Source organism: Arachis stenosperma, chromosome 10 (genome assembly GCF_014773155.1).
Source record: "Arachis stenosperma cultivar V10309 chromosome 10, arast.V10309.gnm1.PFL2, whole genome shotgun sequence".
Classification (NCBI taxonomy): Eukaryota; Viridiplantae; Streptophyta; class Magnoliopsida; order Fabales; family Fabaceae; genus Arachis; species Arachis stenosperma.
Genome location: NC_080386.1, coordinates 111,591,916 through 111,613,793, shown reverse-complemented (window position 1 = coordinate 111,613,793; position 21,878 = coordinate 111,591,916). Strand labels below are relative to the sequence as shown.

The window sequence follows — 21,878 nt, the reverse complement described above, 5'->3', positions numbered from 1 at the left end:
AACTTGCCTCATGGATACGCCATGCCTCAACAAGGGATCCTAGAGATTGAATTGTTTGATGTATGGGGCATTGACTTTATGGGTCCATTCCCACCATCATACTCAAACACTTACATTCTGGTGGCAGTGGACTATGTATCTAAATGGGTAGAAGCAATTGCTACACCCACTAATGATACTAAGACCGTGCTGAAATTCTTCCAGAAACACATCTTCAGCAGGTTTGGTATTCCCAGAGTACTAATCAGTGATGGGGGTACTCATTTCTGCAATAAACAGCTGTACTCTGCTATGGTCCGATATGGAATTAGCCACAAAGTGGCAACCCCATATCATCCACAGACAAATGGGCAAGTTGAAGTCTCTAACAGAGAGCTAAAAAGAATCCTAGAACGAACTGTAATTGCCCGTAGAAAGGATTGGGCAAAGAGCTTGAATGATGCTCTGTGGGCATACAGAACAGCATTCAAGACTCCAATAGGAACCTCTCCATACCAACTTGTGTATGGCAAGGCCTGTCATCTGCCCGTGGAACTGGAACATAAAGCCTACTGGGCAACCAAATTCCTAAACCTGGATGCTAAGTTAGCTGGTGAAAAAAGATTGCTCCAGCTAAATGAGCTAGATGAATTTAGACTCAGTGCCTTTGAAAATGCAAAAATTTATAAGGAAAAGGCAAAGAAGTGGCATGACAAGAAGTTGTCATCCAGAGTCTTTGAGCCAGGACAAAAAGTTCTGCTCTTCAACTCTAGGCTCAGACTGTTCTCAGGAAAACTTAAATCCCGCTGGAGGGGTCCGTATGTGATTACAGGAGTATCACCATATGGATATGTTGAGCTTCAGGATACTGATTCTGACAAAAAGTTCATTGTTAATGGACAGAGGATCAAGCATTATCTTGAAAGCAATTTTGAGCAGGAATGCTCAAAACTGAGGCTTGAATGATTCTCAGTGAAGGTCTAGCTAAAGACAATAAAGAAGCGCTTGCTGGGAGGCAACCCAGTCATTAGCAGGTTATCTGTTTTGTTTAATCAAAGTTTGATACATATTCTCAAAGGGCAATTATCAAAATTGAAGGAATTCACAGAGTTACAGAAGGATTCAGTGCAAAAAGCAGAGAAAAAGAGCTTGCTAGCGAAAAAACGCCAGTAAGGGGTACTTTGGGCGTTAAACGCCAGAATGGGCACCATTCTGGGCGTTTAATGCCAGTAAAGGTGCCATTTTGGGCATTAAACGCCAGAATGGGCACCATTCTGGGCGTTTAACACCAGGTGTGCAGCATCCTGGGCATTTAGCAAAACGCCCAGTGATGAAGGGAATTCTGGCGTTTAACGCCAGCCAGGGTACCTAGCTGGGCGTTAAACGCCCACAATGGCCAACATTTGGGCGTTAAACGCCAGAATGGATACCATTCTGGGCGTTTAACGCCAGAAAGGTGGGGGACAGAGATTTTGCTTTCTAATTAAAATTTTTTCAAACTTTCCTGTTTTGATCCATAATTTTCTACATAAACACATTTCAAACTTTCATCATTCACCTTCAAATTTTCAAAAATTAAAATCATTCTTAAATCTCTCTCAAATCCTTCCCAAATCTTCTTCAAAAACTCAAATATTTCTCAAATTCTTTCTATATCTTCTCAAATATCCTTCAAAATTTTCGAAATCTCTCCCCCTCCCTTATAAATACATGTTCGGCCATCCCTTTCTCCCCACCATTCGAATTTGCTCTCCTCCTCTCTCCCCTCTTTCCTTTCTTTTGCTTGAGGGCAAGCAAACCTCTAAGTTTGGTGTGCTTTTCCGTGATCACTAAGCTAAGAATCATCAAGATCATGGCTCCTAAGGGAAAACAAACCAATTCAAGAGGCAAGAAAGAGAATAATCCAAAGAGTCTTTGGAATCAAGAGAAGTTCTTAACCAAAGAACATGAAGACCATTATCACAAAATAATGGGTCTGAGGTCAGTGATCCCGGAAGTCAAATTCGATCTAAAAGAAGATGAATATCCGAGGATCCAAGAGCAAATTCAAAATAGAGGATGGGAAGTTCTAACCAATCCTGAGATAAAGGTTGGAAGAAATATGGTTCAGGAATTCTACTCAAATCTGTGGCTGACAGATAAGCAGAGAATGACTGGAACCGCTTTCCATACTTACAGAACCATGGTCAGAGGGAATGTTATCTACTTCCATCTGGACAAAATAAGAGAGATCTTCAAATTGCCTCAACTGCAAGATGATCCTGAATCCTTTAATAGGAGAATGGTGAGAGCAGATAAGGGGTTGGATCAAGTTCTAGAGGACATATGCCTCCCTGGAACTAAGTGGACAATCAATTCAAAAGGTGTCCCAAACCAACTCAAGAGGGGAGATCTCAAACCAGTTGCAAGAGGCTGGTTGGACTTCATAGGGCGTTCCATATTGCCCACTAGCAACCGTTCTGAGGTTACTATCAAGAGAGCAGTGATGATTCATTGTATTATGCTGGGAAGAGAAATGGAGGTTCATCATCTGATTGCTTGTGAGATCTACACAATTGCAAATAAGAATTCCACTGAAGCCAAACTGGCTTACCCAAGCTTAATCTCTTTGCTATGTAAAGATGCTGGGGTGAGGATGGGAGTAGATGAATTCATCCCAATTGAGCAACCAATCACCAAGAGGTCAATGGAAGGACAAATGCAAGATAACTCTATCAAAAGAAGTGCGCAGGAGTTCCTCCCTGAACTTCCTGAAATTGACTACTAGACTCGTCTAGAAGCATCTGTTATCAAGCTACAAGAAGCTATGGAACAAATTAAGGAAGAATAGTAGAATCAAAACTGCATGCTCTGCAAATTGATGAAGGAACAAGAGAAGCAGGGGCGTGAGCTACAGGAGTTGAAGCGCCAAAAGCTCTCCCTGGAAGGGTCAGATACCCCACAAGTTGAGGGAGTATCCACTTCTCAAAATCAAGGTTATTGAGTCCTAACTCTGTGATAACCTCTATCATTAGGAGTCCATTTAAATTTTTGTTTTCTATTACTATTAGTCTTATCTTATATCTATTTTTGAGTCTTGTTCTTAATTCATGATTAATAAAATTTAAGGTTCATGTCTTAAAGCTATGAATGTCCTATTAGTCCATCACCTCTCTTAAATGAAAAATGCTCTAATCACAAAAGAACAAGAAGTACAGGATTTTGAATTCATCTTTGAAACTAGTTGAATTAGTTTGATGTGGTGACAATACTTTTTGTTTTTTGAATGAATGCTTGAACAGTGCATATGTCTTTTGAATTTGTTGTTTTAAGAATGTTAAAATTGTTGGCTCTTGAAAGAATGATGGAAAAGGAGAAATGTTATTGAGGATCTGAAAAATCATCAAATTAATTCTTGAAACAAGAAAAAGTAGTGAATACAAAACGAAAAAAAATAATAATAATAAAGTTGTGATCCAAGGCAAAAAGAGTGTGCTTAAGAACCATGGACACCTCTAATTGGGGACTCTAGCAAAGCTGAGTCACAATCTGAAAAGGTTCACCCAAGTATGTGTCTGTGGCATGAATGTATCCGATGGTAATACTGGAAAAGAGAGTGCTTTGGGCCACAGCCAAGACTCATAAAGTAGCTATGTTCAAGAATCATCATACTTCACTAGGAGAATCAATAACACTATCTGAGTTCTGAGTTCCTATAGATGCCAATCATTCTAAACTTCAAAGGATAAAGTGAGATGCCAAAACTGTTCAGAAGCAAAAAGCTACTAGTCCCGCTCATCTAATTGGAGCTAAGTTTCTTTGATATTTTGGAGTCTATAGTATATTCTCTTCTTTCTATTCTATTTTGATTTTCAGTTGCTTGGGGACAAGCAACAATTTAAGTTTGGTGTTGTGATGAGCGGATAATTTATACGCTTTTTGGCATTGTTTTTAGTGTGTTTTGAGTATATTTTAGTTAGTTTTTATTACATTTTTATTAGTTTTTAGTTAAAATTCACTTTTTTGGGCTTTACTATGAGTTTGTGTGTTTTTCTGTGATTTCAGGTATTTTCTGGCTGAAATTGAGGGACCTGAGCAAAAATCTGATTTACAGGCTGAAAAGGACTGCAGATGTTGTTGGATTCTGACCTCCCTGCACTCGAAGTGGATTTTCGGGAGCTACCGAAGCCCAATTGGCGCGCTCTCAACTGCGTTGGAAATTAGACATCCTGGGCTTTCCAGCAATGTATAATAGTCCATACTTTGCCTGAGATTTGATGGCCCAAACTGGCATTGCAAATAAGCTTCAGAATTCCCGGCGTTTAACGCCGGAACTGGCACAAAAATTGGAGTTAAACGCCCAAACTGGCATAAAAGCTGGCGTTTAACTACAGAAAAAGTCTCTACACATGAAAGCTTCAATGCTCAGCCCAAACACACACCAAGTGGACCCCAGAAGTGGATTTTTACGTCATTTACTCATTTCTGTATACCCTAGGTTACTAGTTCACTATTAATAGGACCTTTTGATATTGTATCTGTACCTCATGACACTTTACACGTTTCTCATTATATCTTCTACAGCATGAGTCTCTAAACCCCATGGTTGGGGGTGAGGAGCTCTGTTGTGTCTTGATGGATTAATGCAATTACTATTGTTTTTCATTCAATCACGCTTGCTTCTATTCTAAGATATCACTTGTTCCTAAACCTGATGAATGTGATGATCCGTGACACTCATCATCATTCTCACCTATGAACGTGTGCCTGACAACCACCTCCGTTCTACCTTAGATTGAGTAGATATCTCTTGGATTCCTTAATCAGAATCTTCGTTGTATAAGCTAGAATTGATGGCGGCATTCAAGAGAATCCAGAAGGTCTAAACCTTGTCTGTGGTATTCTGAGTAGGATTCAAGGATTGAATGACTGTGACGAGCTTCAAACTCCTGAAGGCTGGGCGTTAGTGACAGACGCAAAAGAATCACTGGATTTTATTCCAACCTGATTGAGAACCGACAGATGATTAGCCGTGCTGTGACAGAGCACGTTGAACATTTTCACTGAGAGGATGGGAGGTAGCCATTGACAACGGTGAAACCCTACATACAGCTTGCCATGGAAGGAGTCTTGCGTGCATGAAGAAGAAGACAGTAGGGAAGCAGAGATTCAGAAGATAGAGCATCTCCAAAACCTCAACCTGTTCTTCATTACTGCAAAACAAGTATTTATTTCATGTTCTTTTACTTTTTACAATCAACCCTGATAATTATTGATATCCTGACTAAGAGTTACAAGATAACCATAGCTTGCTTCAAGCCGACAATCTCCATGGGATTGACCCTTACTCACGTAAGGTATTACTTGGATGACCCAGTGCACTTGCTGGTTAGTTGTGCGGAATTGCAAAAGTGTGATTGCAATTTCATGCACCAGTGTGCTCTTGGAAGAAAAGATGTTTGAGGCTGAGATTATATGATGAGTAATGATGAAGGAAATAGAGTTTGAATGGCTGGAGTGCAAGGAGTGTGCAACTTTTTCGTTCATGTGCATGGCTTGAGGGTGGTGTTTTATAATCGCTTATTTGAACAATGGAGGGCTGGGATGCAATTGGGCATTTCGCCAATCAAAGGTGTGCATGCAAAGTTGAATGAGGACAAAGCTTCCTTCTTCAATGGTCTTCAACGTGCTCTTCCCAAGGATGTGCAGAATCACCCCTTGAAGCATGTGATGGAATTTTGTCCTCGTGCTATGCCCCTCCTTGTCTTGTCCCCTCCATTGAATAGTGTCTTGACTACCTGACCATCACAACAAGACAAAAAAAAATAAGCATCACCAAAAGCCATTAGATAGATTGCTCATCATTTCTTATGCCTATCTAATCGTGACTCTCTTTTTTTTCTTGGAGGACACCAAACTTAATGTTTGGTTATATAGTCTAAAATGTTGCTTCCTCCAACTATTGCTCTTGAAATCTCAATGTCATTCTTGGTTGAATATTTATAAGAAATGCTTTTATTAAAAACTTTTTTTTCATGAAGAATCAATTGTGTCCCTTAATCAGTGAATCAAGGTTTGATAAACACCAAACTTGTCTCATGTTAAGGGATAAATGTAGAATGCCAGCAATTTATCACAATTGATACCTTCATCACAAGATATGATTTCTTTTTTATCATAGAATCCTAGAAGGTAATAATGTATGATCCATCAGTGTATGGTTTTGATTTCATGAACAAGAAATGATCTTCTGAAGACTCTACACATGCAGACACCAAACTTAATGTTTGGTCATATACTTCATCGGAGAGACTAAGCATGGTCTAAGAATGTTTGAAAAACTGATTTGGTGTGCTTAAAGGCACACCAAACTTAGAAGTCTTGGCATATGTTTCAAAACAGTACATGCATTCATTAAGTATGTTCATGAAAAAAAAATCATGCTAGGATGATCATAGCTTATTGGATTTAAAGCAACAGGAATCTTAAATCATGGGTTGCCTCCCATGGAGCGCTCTTTTATTGTCACTAGCTTGACATTGTGGCCCCCATCAGGGTGGTTGACGGTTGTGATGTCTCAACTTGTCTCCTCTCACTGTGGCTTCTTTTTTGTCCCTTGATGTTCAATTTCAGCATGCTCAAGTGAGAGTATTTTGCAAACGATGTAATAATCATTGGCATGTTGGCTTGTTCCCAACTGTTGATAGATCAACTGCAGTTCATCACCCTTGGAGAACCCCTCAGTTGGGATTTTCTTGTTCTTCCATCCCTTTTGAGCTTTCTTCTTGCCCTTTTTTCTTTTTCTTGTTACTCCTTCTTCTTTGACAGTAACCTTTGTTTTGGGATTCTCCTTCTCTGCTATGTTGCTTGTTTCTTATCTTGGAAGATGATTTTCAACTGTCTTGCTAGTTTCTTCCTTCCATTGCAAGTCTCTTTTGTCAGTCTCATTGCAGTTGTTCTTTTCATTACTGGGCTGTGTCTCTGAAAATACATTCAGGGTGATGTTTTCCTCATGCATTCTAAGGGTTAGCTTTCCTTGTTCCACATCTATAATGGCCCTAGCAGTGGCCAAGAAAGGTCTCCCAAGTATGATGGAATCACTTTCATCCTCTTCTGAATCTAAAACCACAAAGTCTGCAGGGTATATGAATTTGTCCACCTTGACTAGAAGGTTTTCAATCACACCCCTGGGGTATACCACCGACTTATCTACCAGTTCCAGAGACATTTGTATCGGCTTAACTTCCTCTATACACAGCTTTTTCACCAAAGAAGAGGGTATTAAGTTGATACTTGCTCCTAGATCGCACATTGCCTTATTGATGGTCAATTCCCCAATGGTGCAGGGCAAAAGGAAACTTCCAGGGTCTTCAAGCTTAGGGGGAAGCCCTTTTTGAATCAAAGCCCTGCATTCCTCAGTCAGGAGTATAGTCTCTTTCTCATCCCAACTTCTTTTCTTGTTGATAAGCTCCTTCAAGAACTTGGCATACAAAGGCATTTGCTCCAATGCCTCAGCCAAGGGAATGTTGATTTCTAGCTTCTTGAAAGTCTCAAGGAACTTATGAAAGTGTTGATCCTTTGCTTCTTTGTGGAATCTTTGGGGATACGGCAGCGGAGGTGTAATGCTCTTCTCCACTTGCTGCTGTCCTTGAACTTCTTCCTTTGAACTGTGTGGCTGGTTGTCTTTCTCTTTGAGCTTCTCTGAGACATCTTTGCTTGTTATCAGTTCCTTATTGCTAGCTTCCCCTTTCTCTGATGGTTCTTTGTTGCTGTCTAAAGACTTTTTGGTTACCTCCTTGTTGCTGTTGTTCACCAGTGTCTTTCCACTCCTTAGTTGTATAGCCTTGCACTCTTCTTTTGGATTAGGAATGGTGTCACTTGGTAGTGAGCTTGATGGTCTCTCAACAGAAATCTGCTTGGAGATTTTCCCAATCTGCCTCTCTAGGCTCTTCATGGAGGCTTCCTGGTTCTTTGTAGTCAATTCTTGGTTCTTCATCATCTTCTCCATGAGCATCTCCAGATTAGTGATTTTTTGAGAGTCTTGTGAGATTGGTTGGTTGTGGGGTGTTGATGATTGATGGTAAGTATTTTGGTTAGTGAGTTGGTTATTGGATGGATAATAGTTGGAGTTGGGGTAATTATTTTGGGGTTTTCTGTAAGGATTTTGGTTAGTTGGCTGCTGGTTGTGGTTTTGGTTGTTTCTTGGAGTGTTTTGATTTGAGTTCCTCTGCCATGGTTGTTGATTCTGGTTGTGATTGTCTCCCCACCTAAGGTTTGGGTGGTTCTTCCAGGATGGATTGTAGGTGTCACCATACACTTCATTCTGTCCAGAGTTTTGGTTGTGCATATACTGCACTTGCTCTTGTTGCTGTTCTTCTTGGTTCTCCTCATTCTGCCCCCAAGCAGTTGATGCTTGGCTTGTGTTAACTGTTGCAACTTGGAGGCTGTCAATCCTCTTGGCCATTTGTTCAAACTGTTGTTGAATTTGTTGTTGCATCCTCTTGTTTTGAGCCAAAATGGAGTCCACTCCTTCTAGTTCTAGTACTCCCTTTCTCTGTGATGGTTGGCGTTGCCTTTGGTGAGCAAAGAAATACTGGTTGTTAGCCACCATATCAATGAGATTTTGAGCTTCTTCTGCAGTTTTCATGAGTTACAAGAGCCTCCAGCTGAGTGATCCAATGCTTCCTGGGATTTCAATGTTAAGCCTTCATAGAAATTCTGCAACTTATCCCACTCAGTGAACATTTCAGGAGGACATTTCCTGATTAGAGGCTTGTATCTCTCCCATGCCTCATAGATGGGTTCAGCCTCCATTTGTGTGAATGTTTGTACCTCAGTCTTCAACCTAATGATCCTTTGAGGTGGGTAAAATTTGGCAAGGAATTTGGTTACCAAATTGTCCCAATTATTGATGCTGTCTCTTGGGAAGGACTCCAACCATTGAGTGGCTTTGTCTCTGAGAGAGAAGGGAAATAGCAGTAGTTTGTAGCTGTCAAGATGCACTCCATTAGTTTTGACAGTATCACAAATCCTCAAAAAAGTAGACAAGTGTTGGTTGGGGTCTTCAAGTGGTCCTCCTCCATAAGAGCAATTATTTTGAACTAAGGTGATGAGTTGTGGCTTTAGTTCAAATTATTTGCATTAACGTTTGGAGTTAAAATACTGCTTCCACAATGTCTAGGACTTGCAAATGTATAGGAAGCCAGAACTCTCCTTTGTGGTGGATTATTGTTGTTATTGGCTGCTCCTCTTGGTGGATTTGGTGGATTGGTTGAATGTTCTTCCATATCTTGGAATTCTTCCTTAGATTCTTCCTCTCCAACAACAACCTTTCCTCTGGCTTCCCTTCTTATCCTTCTGAGAGTTCTTTGGTCAGTTTCAAATAAAATAGGAATATCTCTCCCTGTACCTGACATACAAACACAGCACAAGAAACACAGAACCAGAAAACAGTGAAACTTCAATCTATTGCTAGAATGAAGTTTTGGTTAGCTTAGGCAAATAATCAAACAGTTAATGTGTTAGTGAAAAGAAAAAAAATGCTTAATCTAGATCTCCACTTCACTTAATCATTGTCAATCTATTTCAATCCCCGGCAACGGCACCAAAAACTTGATGTGCGGAAAATGATCCGACACAAAACTCACCGGCAAGTGCACCGGGTCGCATCAAGTAATAAAACTCACGGGAGTGAGGTCGATCCCACAGGGATTGAAGGATTGAGCAATTTTAGTTCAGTGGTTGATTTAGTCAAGCAAACAAGAGTTGATTTGAGTGATTTGTATCCGCCAGAAGCTAAATTGCATGAAATTTAAAAGGGAGAGGGATAATTGCAGTAATTTAAAGAAAACAAGAAGTAAAGAAGCTGAATCTTAAAGCGCAAGTAATCTAAATTGCAGAAACTTAGATTGCAAGAAATGTAAATGACTGAAACTTAAAGTGCAAGAAATGTAAATTACTTGAATTATAAAAGGAATTGGGAATTGGGATTGCAGAAATTAAACAAGGAAAATAAAATGCAACAAACAGAATGGAAGATGAATTCAATTGAACCAGATCTCAAACAGGAATGAAAATAAGCTTGGTGTAGCAATTAAACAAGGAAATTAAAATTTAAAAACATAGATCTCAGGACTCAAGAGACTAGATAGCCAAGTCTAGATCTCACTGCCTTTCTAGATCCAAATTCAGAATTTAATTGCAAAAGAAGTAAAGATCAAACAGTAGAGAACTAAATTCAATTTCCAATTTCTCAAGAGTGCAGTAAAAATCAAACAGAGAGACCTCAGGGTGAGATTGAAACAGAATTCCTTCAATTCTCCAACCCAAGGTTCAAACAAGTGTGCAAGAAATGAAAACAAGAAACCCAGAGGAAGAGAATTCAATTCCCCTCCCAGAAACGAACAACCAAAATGTAAAGTGAGCTCTCTACTGTGAGTACTATGAAAATTCTAAAGAAAAGCTCCAAAAGGAAAAGCTCTCCGAAAACTTAAATTCTAAGCTATTTATACACTTTCTTCAAATGATCTTCAAGCCTTGAATTGGACCCTTGCTCTTGATGGAATTGGGTTGACAAAAGCCCCTGTTGATTGCTCTTGGTGTTGGGGAGAAATCCATTTGCAACTTGGGCCTTGGGGATTTACGTTTGAGTTAACGTTTGAGGCAAACGTTGACTCAAACGCCTTCGTGTGCCAATTATGCAGCTCGGCCATTATGCTGTCATCCACGTTTGAGCCAGCGTTTGAGGTCAAACGTGAGCTCAAACGTGGTTCCCTCCAAGCTTCTCTTTTGGCCAACATTTGGCCTAACGTTTGAGGCAAACGTTGGCACAAACGTGGCTCAACCAAGGCATCAAACAGGGTGCTCTTCCATGCTCTTCCATGCTAAAATGTAGCCAACGTTTGACCTCACGTTTGAGGCAAACGTTGGCGCAAACGTTGCTGTGCCCAGGGGTGATTGTTCTTATTTTTTTGGCGCCAACGTTTGACCTCACGTTTGAGGCAAATGTTGGCGCAAACGTTGGCCCTCCCCCTGCTTCATCTTTAGCCAACGTTTGCCTCAACGTTTGAGGCAAACGTTGGCGCAAACGTGGGCGACCTCCAGGGTGTTTTTCAGCTGCTACTCACGTTTGAGTTCACGTTTGAGGCAAACGTGAGCTCAAACGTGAATTCCTTCTTTCCAAGCCCATTCTTGCAACCTTCTTCCAAGCTTTATTCCACCTATCATCAATCAACAATTGTATCAAAGCTATGCCATAATCATGAGAGTTATTCTTCTTCTTGTTATATAAGCAATTATGGCACAAAAACTCATGAAAATACATCAATTAATCCATGGTTGATTGAATCAAAGGGAATATGAAATTCTACCCAAGTGGCTTACTTGTGGCTCAAGAAAGTGCATAAAACCAAATGAAAATCAAAGAAAAAGACTAGTAAAACTAGGCTAAGATGACTTGTCATCAGCCAGCAGCTCCTTTATGTACTTGATGTAGGAAGGCATCTGCTGAAGGGCCTTAATGAATGGTATATTTACATCAAGAGATGCGAACATGTCGAGGAACCTTGAATACATTCTCCTTGCTATACCACCTTTGAGCCTTTGGGGAAAGGGTGTATATGGATTCAGGGTCTCTCCTTCCTTTATCTCCTCCCTGTGTGTGTGATAGGGTGCGTGGTTTCTTTCTTCATGCTTTTCCTTTGGAATGTCTTGGAGGTGTTCTGTTTGTGTGTGCACTTCCTCCACACTCCTCTCATCACTTATAGTGATCATCTTACATTCTTCCCACCTTACTTTCTTTGTTTTTCCTCTTGGGTTATTCTCTGTGTCACTTGGGAAACTATCAGTGGGTTTGGGAAACTGTTGAGATAGATACCCCACTTGGGACTCCAGCCTCTTGATGGTGTCTCCCTGGTTTTTTATATTGGCTCGCACTTCATCCTTGAACACTCTATTGTCTTGGACTTCTTTACATATCTTCAAGTAGAGTCTCAATTCTAGAGAGTCTATCCTCGGTCAGTGATGGTGGGTTGAGGTTAGGTGGTTGAGAAGGGTGATTAGGCGGGTGTTAATAAGATCTCTGTGAGGTATGTTGGTGAGTTGCATTGTTTATGGAATTGTGGTTGTGGCGTCTCTGGTCTTGGCCTTGGTCTTGTTGGTTTTCCCACCCAAAATTAGGGTGGTTTCTCCAACCAGAATTGTAAGTTTTGGAGTATGGATCATAGGTCTGTCTGGGCAAGTTTCCAACATAGTTGGCTTGTTTCCAGTCATCTTCTTCTCATGCATTCACTCCTTCTTGAGCTGGTGATGAAGTGATGACTACTGCAACTTGGTTTTCTTCTACCTTCTTGGTAAGATCTGCTAGCTGCTTGGTGATCATCTTATTTTGAGCCAGCAATGCATCCATGTGGTTCAGCTCCATTACTCCTCGAGTGTTACTCCTTTCAGAAGCATAGAAGTAGTCATTCTCAGCGACAGTCTCAATTACATCTATGGCTTCTTCAATGGTTTTCTTTTTGTTTAGAGAGCCCCCTGATGAATGGTCTATGGCCTTCTTTGACTCATAAGACCTTCATAGAAAATGTGCAGTTGAACCCATTCATTGAACATGTCTGGTGGGCACCTTCTTGTTAAGTCCTTAAACCTCTCCCATGCCTCATAGAGAGTTTCACCATCTTGTTGCCTGAAAGTTTGTACCTCAGCTCTCAGCCTGTTAATTCTTTGAGGAGGGTAGAATCTTGAAAAAAATTTGTTCACTACATCTTCCCAATTTATTAAGCTCTTCTTTGCGAAGGATTCCAGCCACTTAGATGCTTTGTCACTGTGTGAGAAAGGGAACAAAAGCAGTCTATAGACATCCGGATGAACACTATTAGACTTCACTGTGTCACATATTCCCAGGAAGGTGGTTAGATGTTGATTGGGATTTTCTTGGGCACTTCCTCCAAATGAACAGTTGTTCTGAACAAGGGTGATGAGCTAGGGTTTTAATTCAAAGTTGTTGGCATGTATGGTGGGCTTTTGGATTCTACTTCCACAATTTCCTGGATTTGGATTGATGTAAGAGCCTAGAACTCTCCTCTCTTGCCCAGCATGATTCACAGGGCCTTCTCTGGCATGGTTGTGAGCTTCTTCTTCATGGTTGTTTTCTAAGTTCTCCTCCATGTTTTTTTCAAAGTACTCTTCCTCTTTCTCAGCACCAACAACTCTTTTCCCTCTTGCTTCCCTCCTTAATCTACGGAGGCTCCTCTCAGGTTCGGAATCAAAGAAAGTTGAAGCTCCGCTTCTTCTCCCTGTCATACAACTAACAGAGCATACAATAAGAAATAAAATGAAGTGATTATTCTTGTTAGAGTGATTATTAGTGTGATTGGTGCGAATTATCAAACAGTTAGTGGGTTAGTGAGCAGAATTGTAAGTAAATTCAAAGAAAAAGAAGACAACGAGGGGATAGGGGATGAGGAAGAAAATTAATTGAAACTAAAATTAAATGACTAGGCAAATTAAACAATAAAAAGAAAATGCTCAATCTAGTGAACTTCCAACTTAATCATTGTCGATACAAAATCAATCCCCGGCAATAGTGCCATAAACTTGATGCACGAAAACTTGTCTCTCAACAAATTTCCCTTCGGCAAGTATACCGAATTGTCGTCAAGTAAAAACTCACAATAGAGTGAGGTCGAATTGGTGGACGAAATTGTTATTCATGTGTTATTCCATTTTGCAAAATTCATTGCTTTTCATTCCCTGGTAATGGCGCCAAAAACATGATGCCAATACCATGGTTCACAACTTCGTTCAACTTAACCAGCAAGTGCACTGGGTCATCCAAGTAATACCTTACATGAGTAAGGGTCGATCCCACGGAGATTGTTGGTATGAAGCAAGCTATGGTCACCTTGTAAATCTCAGTTAGGCAGATTAAATTGGTTTATGGTTTCGAAAATTAATAATAAACATAAAATAAAAGGGATAGAAATATTTATGTAAATCAATAGTGGGAATTTCAGATAGGCGTATGGAGATGCTGTGCTCCTCTTGAATCTCTACTTTCTTATTGCTTTCATCCAATCCTTCTTACTCCTTTCCATGGCAAGCTATATGTAGGGCATCACCGTTGTCAATGGCTACATCCCATCCTCTCAGTGAAAATGGTCCTATGATCTGTCACAGCACGGCTAATCATCTGTCGGTTCTCAATCAGGTTGGAATAGAATCCCTTGATTCTTTTGCGCTTGTCATCACGCCCAGCCTTCAGGAGTTTGAAGCTCGTCACAGTCATTTAATTCCAGAATCCTGCTCGGAATACCATAGACAAGGTTTAGACTTTCCGGATCCTCATGAATGCTGCCATCTATCTAGCTTATACCACGAAGATTCTGTTGGGGAATCTAAGAGATATGCGCCCGGCCTAGAGTAGAACGGAAGTGGTTGTCAATCACGCGCGTTCATAAGTGAGAATGATGATGAGTGTCACGGATCATCACATTCATCAAAGTGTTGTGCAACGTATATCTTGGAATAAGAATAAAAGAGAATTGAATAGAAAGTAATAGTAATTGTATTGAAACTTTGAGGTACAGCAGAGCTCCACACCCTTAATCTATGGTGTGCAGAAACTCCACCGTTGAAAATACATAAGTGAAAGGTTCAGGCATGGCCGAATGGCCATCCCCCAAAACGTGATCACAGGATTCAAAATACCATCCCGGATGTCTAATACAATAGAAAAAAGTCCTATTTATAATAAACTAGCTACTAGGGTTTACATGAGTAAGTAATTGATGCATAAATCCACTTTCGGGGCTTACTTGGTGTATGCTTGGGCTGAGCTTGATCTATCTACGAGCTGAGGCTTTTATTGGAGTTGAACTCCAAGTTATGACGTGTTTTGGGCGTTCAACTCCGGATCATGACGTTTTTCTGGCATTTAACTCCAGATAGCAGCATGTACTTGGCGTTCAACGCCAAGTTACGTCGTCAATTTCCGAATAAAGTATAGACTATTATATATTGCTGTAAAGCTCCGGATGTCTTCTTTCCAAGGCCGTTGAGAGCGCGCCATTTGGAGTTCTGTAGCTCTAGAAAATCCATTTCGAGTGTAGGGAGGTCAGATTCCAACAGCATCAGCAGTCCTTTTGTCAGCCTTTTCAGAGTTTTGCTCAAGTCCTTCAATTTCAGCCAGAAATTACCTGAAATCACAGAAAAACACACAAACTCATAGTAAAGTCCAGAAATGTGAATTTAACATAAAAACTAATGAAAACATCCCTAAAAGTAGCTTGAACTTACTAAAAACTACCTAAAAACAATGCCAAAAAGCGTATAAATTATCTGCTCATCACAACACCAAACTTAAATTGTTGCTTGTCCCCAAGCAACTGAAAATCAATTAGGATAAAAAGAAGAGAATATGTAAATTCCAAAATATCAATGAATATTAATTCTAATTAGATGAGCGGGACTTGTAGCTTTTTGCTTCTGAACAGTTTTGGCATCTCACTTTTTCCTTTGTAGTTTAGAGTGATTGGCGTCTCTTAGGAACTTAGAATTTTGGATAGTGTTATTGACTTTCCTAGCTAAGCATGTTGATTCTTGAACACAGCTACTTATGAGTCTTGGCTGTGGCCCTAAGCACTTTGTTTTCCAGTATTACCACCGGATACATAAATGCCACAGACACATAACTGGGTTAACCTTTTCAGATTGTGACTCAGCTTTGCTAGAGTCCCCAGTTAGTGGTGTCCAGAGCTCTTAAGCACACTCTTTTTGCTTTGGATCACGACTTTAACCACTCAGTCTCAAGCTTTTCACTTGGACCTTCATGACACAAGCACATGGTTAGGGACAGCTTAATTTAGCCGCTTAGGCCTGGATTTTATTTTTTTGGGCCCTCCTATCCATTGATGCTCAAAGCCTTGGATCCTTTTTACCCTTGCCTTTTGGTTTTAAGGGCTATTGGCTTTTTCTACTTGCTTTTTCTTTTTCTTTCTATTTTTTTCGCCAAATTTTTTTTCGCAAGCTTTTGCTATTCACTGCTTTTTCTTGCTTCAAGAATCAATTTCATGATTTTTCAGATCATCAATAATATTTCTCTTTGTTCATCATTCTTTCAAGAGCCAACAGTTTTAACATTCATAAACAACAAGATCAAAAATATGCACTGTTTAAGCATTCATTCAGAAAACAAAAAGTATTGTCACCACATCAATATAATTAAACTAAATTCAAGGATAAATTCGAAATTCATGTACTTCTTGTTCTTTTGAATTAAAACATTTTTCTTTTAAGAGAGGTGAATGATTAATGGAATTTATTCATAGCTTTAAGACATGGTTACTACATACTAATGATCATGAATTAGAGACACAAAACATAGATAAACACAACATTAAAAACCGAAAACAGAAAGAAATAAAGAACAAGGAATGAATCCACCTTTAGTGGCGTCTTCTTCTTGAAGGACCAATGATGTTCTTAAGCTCTTCTATGTCCCTTCCTTGCCTTTGTTGCTCCTCCCTCATTGCTCTTTGATCTTCTCTTATTTCATGGAGAATGATGGAGTGCTCATGATGTTCCACCCTTAATTGTTCAACATTGTGGCTCAAATCTTCTAAGGAAGTGTTGAGTTGTTCCCAATAGTTGTTGGGAGGAAAGTGCATCCCTTGAGGCATCTCAGGGATTTCTTGATGATGAGTTTCCTCATGCATCTCTTGAGAACCGTGAAGGGTCTCTCTTGCTTGCTCCATCCTCTTCTTGGTGATGGGCTTATCCTCTTCAATGGAGATGTCTCCTTCTATGATAACTCCAGCTGAGTAACATAGATGGCAAATAAGGTGAGGAAAAGCTAGCCGTGCCATGGGTGAAGGCTTGTCGGCTATTTTGTAGATTTCATTGGAGATGACCTCATGAACTTCTACTTCCTCTCCAATCATGATGCCATGAATCATGATGGCCCGATCCACAGTAACTTCAGATCGGTTGCTTGTGGGAATGATGGAGCGTTGAATGAACTCCAACCATCCTCTAGCCACAGGCTTGAGGTCCAGTCTTCTTAGTTAGACTGGCTTGCCTTTGGAGTCTCTCTTCCATTGAGCTCCTTCCACACATATGTCCATAAGGACTTGGTCCAACCTTTGGTTAAAGTTGACCCTTCTAGTGTAGGGGTGTTCATCTCCTTGTATCATGGGCAAGTGGAATGCCAACCTCACATTTTTCGGACTAAAATCTAAGTATTTCCCCCGAACCATTGTGCGATAATTCTTTGGACTCGGGTTCATACTTTGATCATGGTTCCTAGTGATCCATGCATTGGCATAGAACTCTTGAACCATTAAGATTCCAACTTGTTGCATGGGGTTGGTTAGGACTTCCCAACCTCTTCTTCGGATTTCATGTCGGATTTCCGGATACTCATTTTTCTTGAGCTTGAAAGGGACCTCAGGGATCACCTTCTTCCTTGCCACAACATCATAGAAGTGGTCTTGATGGCTTTTGGAGATGAATCTTTCCATCTCCCATGACTCGGAGGTGGAAGCTTTTGTCTTCCCTTTTCCTTTTCCAGAGGATACTCCGGCCTTAGGTGCCATTGATGGTAATGAAAAAACAAAAAGCTTATGCTTTTACCACACTAAACTTAAAATATTGCTCGCCCTCGAGCAATAGAAGAAAGAAGAGAAGAAGAAGAAGAAGAAGAAAAAATAGTAGAGAGGGAGAGATGTAGGTTCGGCTAAGTGGGAGAATAGGGGTTTGTGTTGTGTGAAAATGAAGTAGAATGGAAGGGTATTTATAGGGAGAAGGGGGAGTGAATGTTCGGCCATTTAGGGTGGGAATAGGTGGGAAAATGTTTTTGAATTTTTGAAGGTAGATGGGGTTTATGGGGAAAAGTGGATGGATGTGAGTGGTGAAGGGGGTGATTGGGAAGAGGAATTGAGGTGATTGGTGAAGGGTGTTGGGAAGTGTGACATGGGGAAGAGTAATCACAAAAACTAGGATTAGGAGATAAGGTGGGAATATGGTAGGTGGGGATCCTGTGGGGTCCACAGATCCTGAGGTGATCCTGTGGGGTCCACAGGTCCTGAGGTGTCAAGGAATTCCATCACTGCACCAAGTAGGCATGTAAATTGCCTTTGCACACCATTCTGGCGTTTAAACGCCGTGTGGTGCACATTCTGGGCGTTCAACGCCCATGTAAAGCATGTTTCTGGCGTTGAATGCCAGTTTCATGCTTGTTACTGGCGTTCAGCGCCAGCTTTTCTTCTCTGGGCACATTCCTGGCGTTCAGCGCCATAATGTTGCTTGTTTCTGGCGTTCAGCGCCAGAATGATGCTCTGTTCTGGCGTTGAACGCCGGCCAGATGCATATTACTGGCGTTGAACGCCAGCCTGTGCTTCCTCTAGGGTGCGAATTTTTTTCTGCTATTTTTGACTCTGTTTTTAATTTTTCTGATTTTTTTTCGTGACTCCTCATGATCATGTACCTAATAAAACACAAAATAACAATAATATAGAATAAAATAAAAATTAGATAAATAAAATTGGGTTGCCTCCCAACAAGCGCTTCTTTAATGTCAATAGCTTGACAGTGGCTCTCATGGAGCCACAAGATGATCAGGTCAATGTTGTATAATCCCAACATCAAACTTAGAGTTTGGATATGGGGTCTTAACACCAAACTTAGAGTTTGGTTGTGGCCTCCCAACACCAAACTTAGAGCTTGACTGTGGGGGCTCTTCTTGACTCTGAACTGAGAGAAGCTCTTCATGCTTACTCTCTTTTGTCACAGAGGGATGGCCATGTGCCTTAAACACAAGGTAGTCCCCATTCAATTGAAGGACTAATTCACCTCTGTTGACATCTATCACAGCTCGTGCTGTGGCTAGGAAAGGTCTTCCAAGGATGATGCAATCATCCTCTTCTTTCCTAGTGTCTAAGATTATGAAATCAGCAGGGATGTAAAGGCCTTCAACCTTTACTAATACGTCCTCTACTATTCCATAAGCTTGTCTCAATGACTTGTCTGCCAATTGTAATGAGAACAAGGCAGGTTGTACCTCAATGATCCCCAGCTTCTCCATTACAGAGAGTGGCATAAGATTTATCCCTGACCCTAGATCACACAGAGCTTTTTCAAAGATCATGGTGCCTATGGTACAAGGTATTAAGAACTTGCCAGGATCTTGTTTCTTTTGAGGTAGAATTTGCTGAATCCAGGTATCCAGTTCACTAATGAGCAAGGGAGGTTCACTTTCCCAAGTCTCATTACCAAACAACTTGGCATTCAGCTTCATGATAGCTCCTAAATATTGAGCAACTTGCTCTCCAGTTACATCTTCATCCTTTTCTGAGGAAGAATAGTCTTCAGAGCTCATGAATGGCAGAAGGAGATTTAATGGAATCTCTATGGTCTCTATATGAGCCTCAGATTCCTTTGGATCCTTAATAGGAAACTCCTTCTTACTTGAGGGACATCCCAGGAGGTCTTCCTCACAAGGATTTTCGTCCTCCTCCTCCCTTGTGCATTCGGCCATATTGACTATGTCAATGGCTTTGCACTCTCCTTTTGGATTCTCTTCTGTATTGCTTGGGAGAATACTGGGAGGAGTTTCAATGACTTTCTTACTCAGCTGGCCCACTTGTGCCTCCAGATTTCTGATGGAGGATCTTGTTTCACTCATGAAATTGAAAGTGGCCTTTGACAGATCAAAGACTAGATTGGCTAAATTAGAGGTGTTTTGTTCAGAATTCTCTGTCTGTTGTTGAGAAGATGATGGATATGGCTTGCTATTGTTCAGCCTGTTGCGTCCACCATTGTTAAAGCCTTGTTGAGGCTTCTATTGATCCTTCCATGAGAAATTTGGATGATTTCTCCATGATGAGTTATAGGTGTTTCCATAAGGTTCACCCATGTAATTAACCTCTGCCATGGCAGGGTTCTCAGGATCATAAGCTTCTTCAGAAGCTGCCTCTCTAGTACTGTTGGATGCATGTTGCCATCCATTCAGATTTTGAGAGATCATGTTGACTTGTTGAATCAACACTTTGTTCTGAGCCAATATGGCATTCAGAGCATCAATTTCAAGAACTCCTTTCTTCTGAGGTATCCCATTATTTACGGCATTCCTCTCAGAAGTGTACATGAATTGGTTGTTTGCAACCATATCAATGAGTTCTTGAGCCTCTTCAGGCGTTTTCTTCAGGTGAATAGATCCACCTGCAGAATGGTCCAATGACATTTTCGAAAATTCAGATAGACCATAATAGAATATATCTAATATGGTCCATTCTGAAAACATGTCAGATGGACATCTTTTGGTCAGCTGCTTGTATCTTTCCCAAGCTTCATAGAGGGATTCACCATCTTTTTGTTTGAAGATTTGAACATCCACTCTCAGCTTGCTCAGCTTTTGAGGAGGAAAGAATTTATCCAAGAAGGCTGTGACCAGCTTATCCCAGGAGTCCAGGCTATCCTTGGGTTGTGAATCCAACCATATTCTAGCTCTGTCTCTTACAGCAAAAGGGAAAAGCATGAGTCTGTAGACTTCAGGATCAACTCCATTCGTCTTTACAGTCTTACAGATCTGCAAGAACTCAGTTAAAAACTGATAAGGATCTTCAGATGGAAGTCCATAAAACTTGCAGTTTTGTTGCATTAAAGCAACTAGTTGAGGCTTAAGCTCAAAATTATTGGCTCCAATGGCAGGAATGGAGATGCTTCTTCCATCAAATTTGGACGTTGGCTTTGTGAAGTCACCAAGCATTCTCCTTGCATTATTATTTTCGGCTGCCATCTCCTTCTCTTGTTCTAATATTTCTGAAAGGTTACCTTTAGAATAATGTAATTTAGCTTCTCTTAATTTCCTCTTCAAAGTCCTTTCAGGTTCTGGATCTATTTCAACAAGAGTGCCTTTTTCCCTGTTCCTGCTCATATGAAAGAGAAGAAAACAAGAAAAGAAAGAGGAATCCTCTATGTCACAGTATAGAGATTCCTTTATGTTAGTATAAGAAGAAAGGGGAGAAGAGTGAAGAAGAATGGTTCGGATTTTTAGATGAAGAGAGGTGAAGAGAAGTGTTAGTAATTAACTAATTAAATAGAATAAGAAAAGAGAGGGAGAATTTTCGAAAATAATTTTGAAAAAGGGGTTAGTATTTTCGAAAATTAAAAGATAAGATAGAATTAAAATTAAAACAATTAATTAATTAAAAAGAATTTTTGAAAAAGGGATGAGATATTTTCGAAAATTAGAGAGGGAAAAGTAGTTAGGTGGTTTTGAAAAAAAAAATAAGAAACAAACAAAAAGTTAGTTAGTTGATTGAAAAAGATTTGAAATCAAAATTTTAAAAAGGTAAGAAGATAAGAAGTTAAATAAGATATTTTGAAATCAAATTTTGAAAAAGATAAAATTTTGAAAAGGATAAGATAAAAAGATAAAATAAAAATTTAAAAAAAAAAGATATTTTGAAAAAGATTTAATTTTTAAAATGACTTAGCTAGCAAGAAACTACAAGATAAGATTCTAGAATTTAAAGATTGAACCTTTCTTAACAAGAAAGTAACAAACTTCAAATTTTTGAATCAATCACATTAATTGTTAGCATATTTTTGAAAATATGATATAAAGATAAGAAAAAGATTTTGAAAAATAATTTTTAAAATTTTCGAAAATAAGAAAAAAATGGAAAAGATATGATTTTTTTGAAAAAGATTTTGAAAAGATAAGATTTTTAAAATTGAAATTTTGACTTGACTTGTGAGAAACAACTAATTTTGAAAATTTTTGACCAAGTCAACCCAAAATTTCGAAAATTTGGAGAGAAATAAGGAAAAGATATTTTTTTTATTTTTGAATTTTTAATGATGAGAGAAAAAAAACAACAAAAATACTCAATGCATGAAATTTTTAGATCAAAACAATGAAT

The 21,878-nt window shown here is 39.7% G+C and overlaps 1 protein-coding gene and 2 non-coding genes across 3 annotated transcripts in view; all 3 read left to right on the top strand.

The window, feature by feature from the left end:
- Window positions 1-135: 135 nt before the first annotated feature.
- Window positions 136-21,878, top strand: part of LOC130955264 (uncharacterized) — a gene marked incomplete at both ends in the record, with an annotated part of 143,993 nt that continues 122,250 nt past the window's right edge. Inside the window, one exon of the mRNA XM_057882093.1 lies at window positions 136-354. Within this exon, the coding sequence (XP_057738076.1) occupies window positions 136-354 (219 nt within the window). The remainder of the gene's footprint in view (window positions 355-21,878) is intronic.
- LOC130958772 (small nucleolar RNA R71) lies at window positions 12,566-12,669 on the top strand. Its single transcript, XR_009077878.1, has one exon. It is a non-coding gene; the product is annotated as a small nucleolar RNA R71 (small nucleolar RNA).
- On the top strand, window positions 20,253-20,356 carry LOC130959176 (small nucleolar RNA R71). The gene has a single exon (XR_009078271.1). It is a non-coding gene; the product is annotated as a small nucleolar RNA R71 (small nucleolar RNA).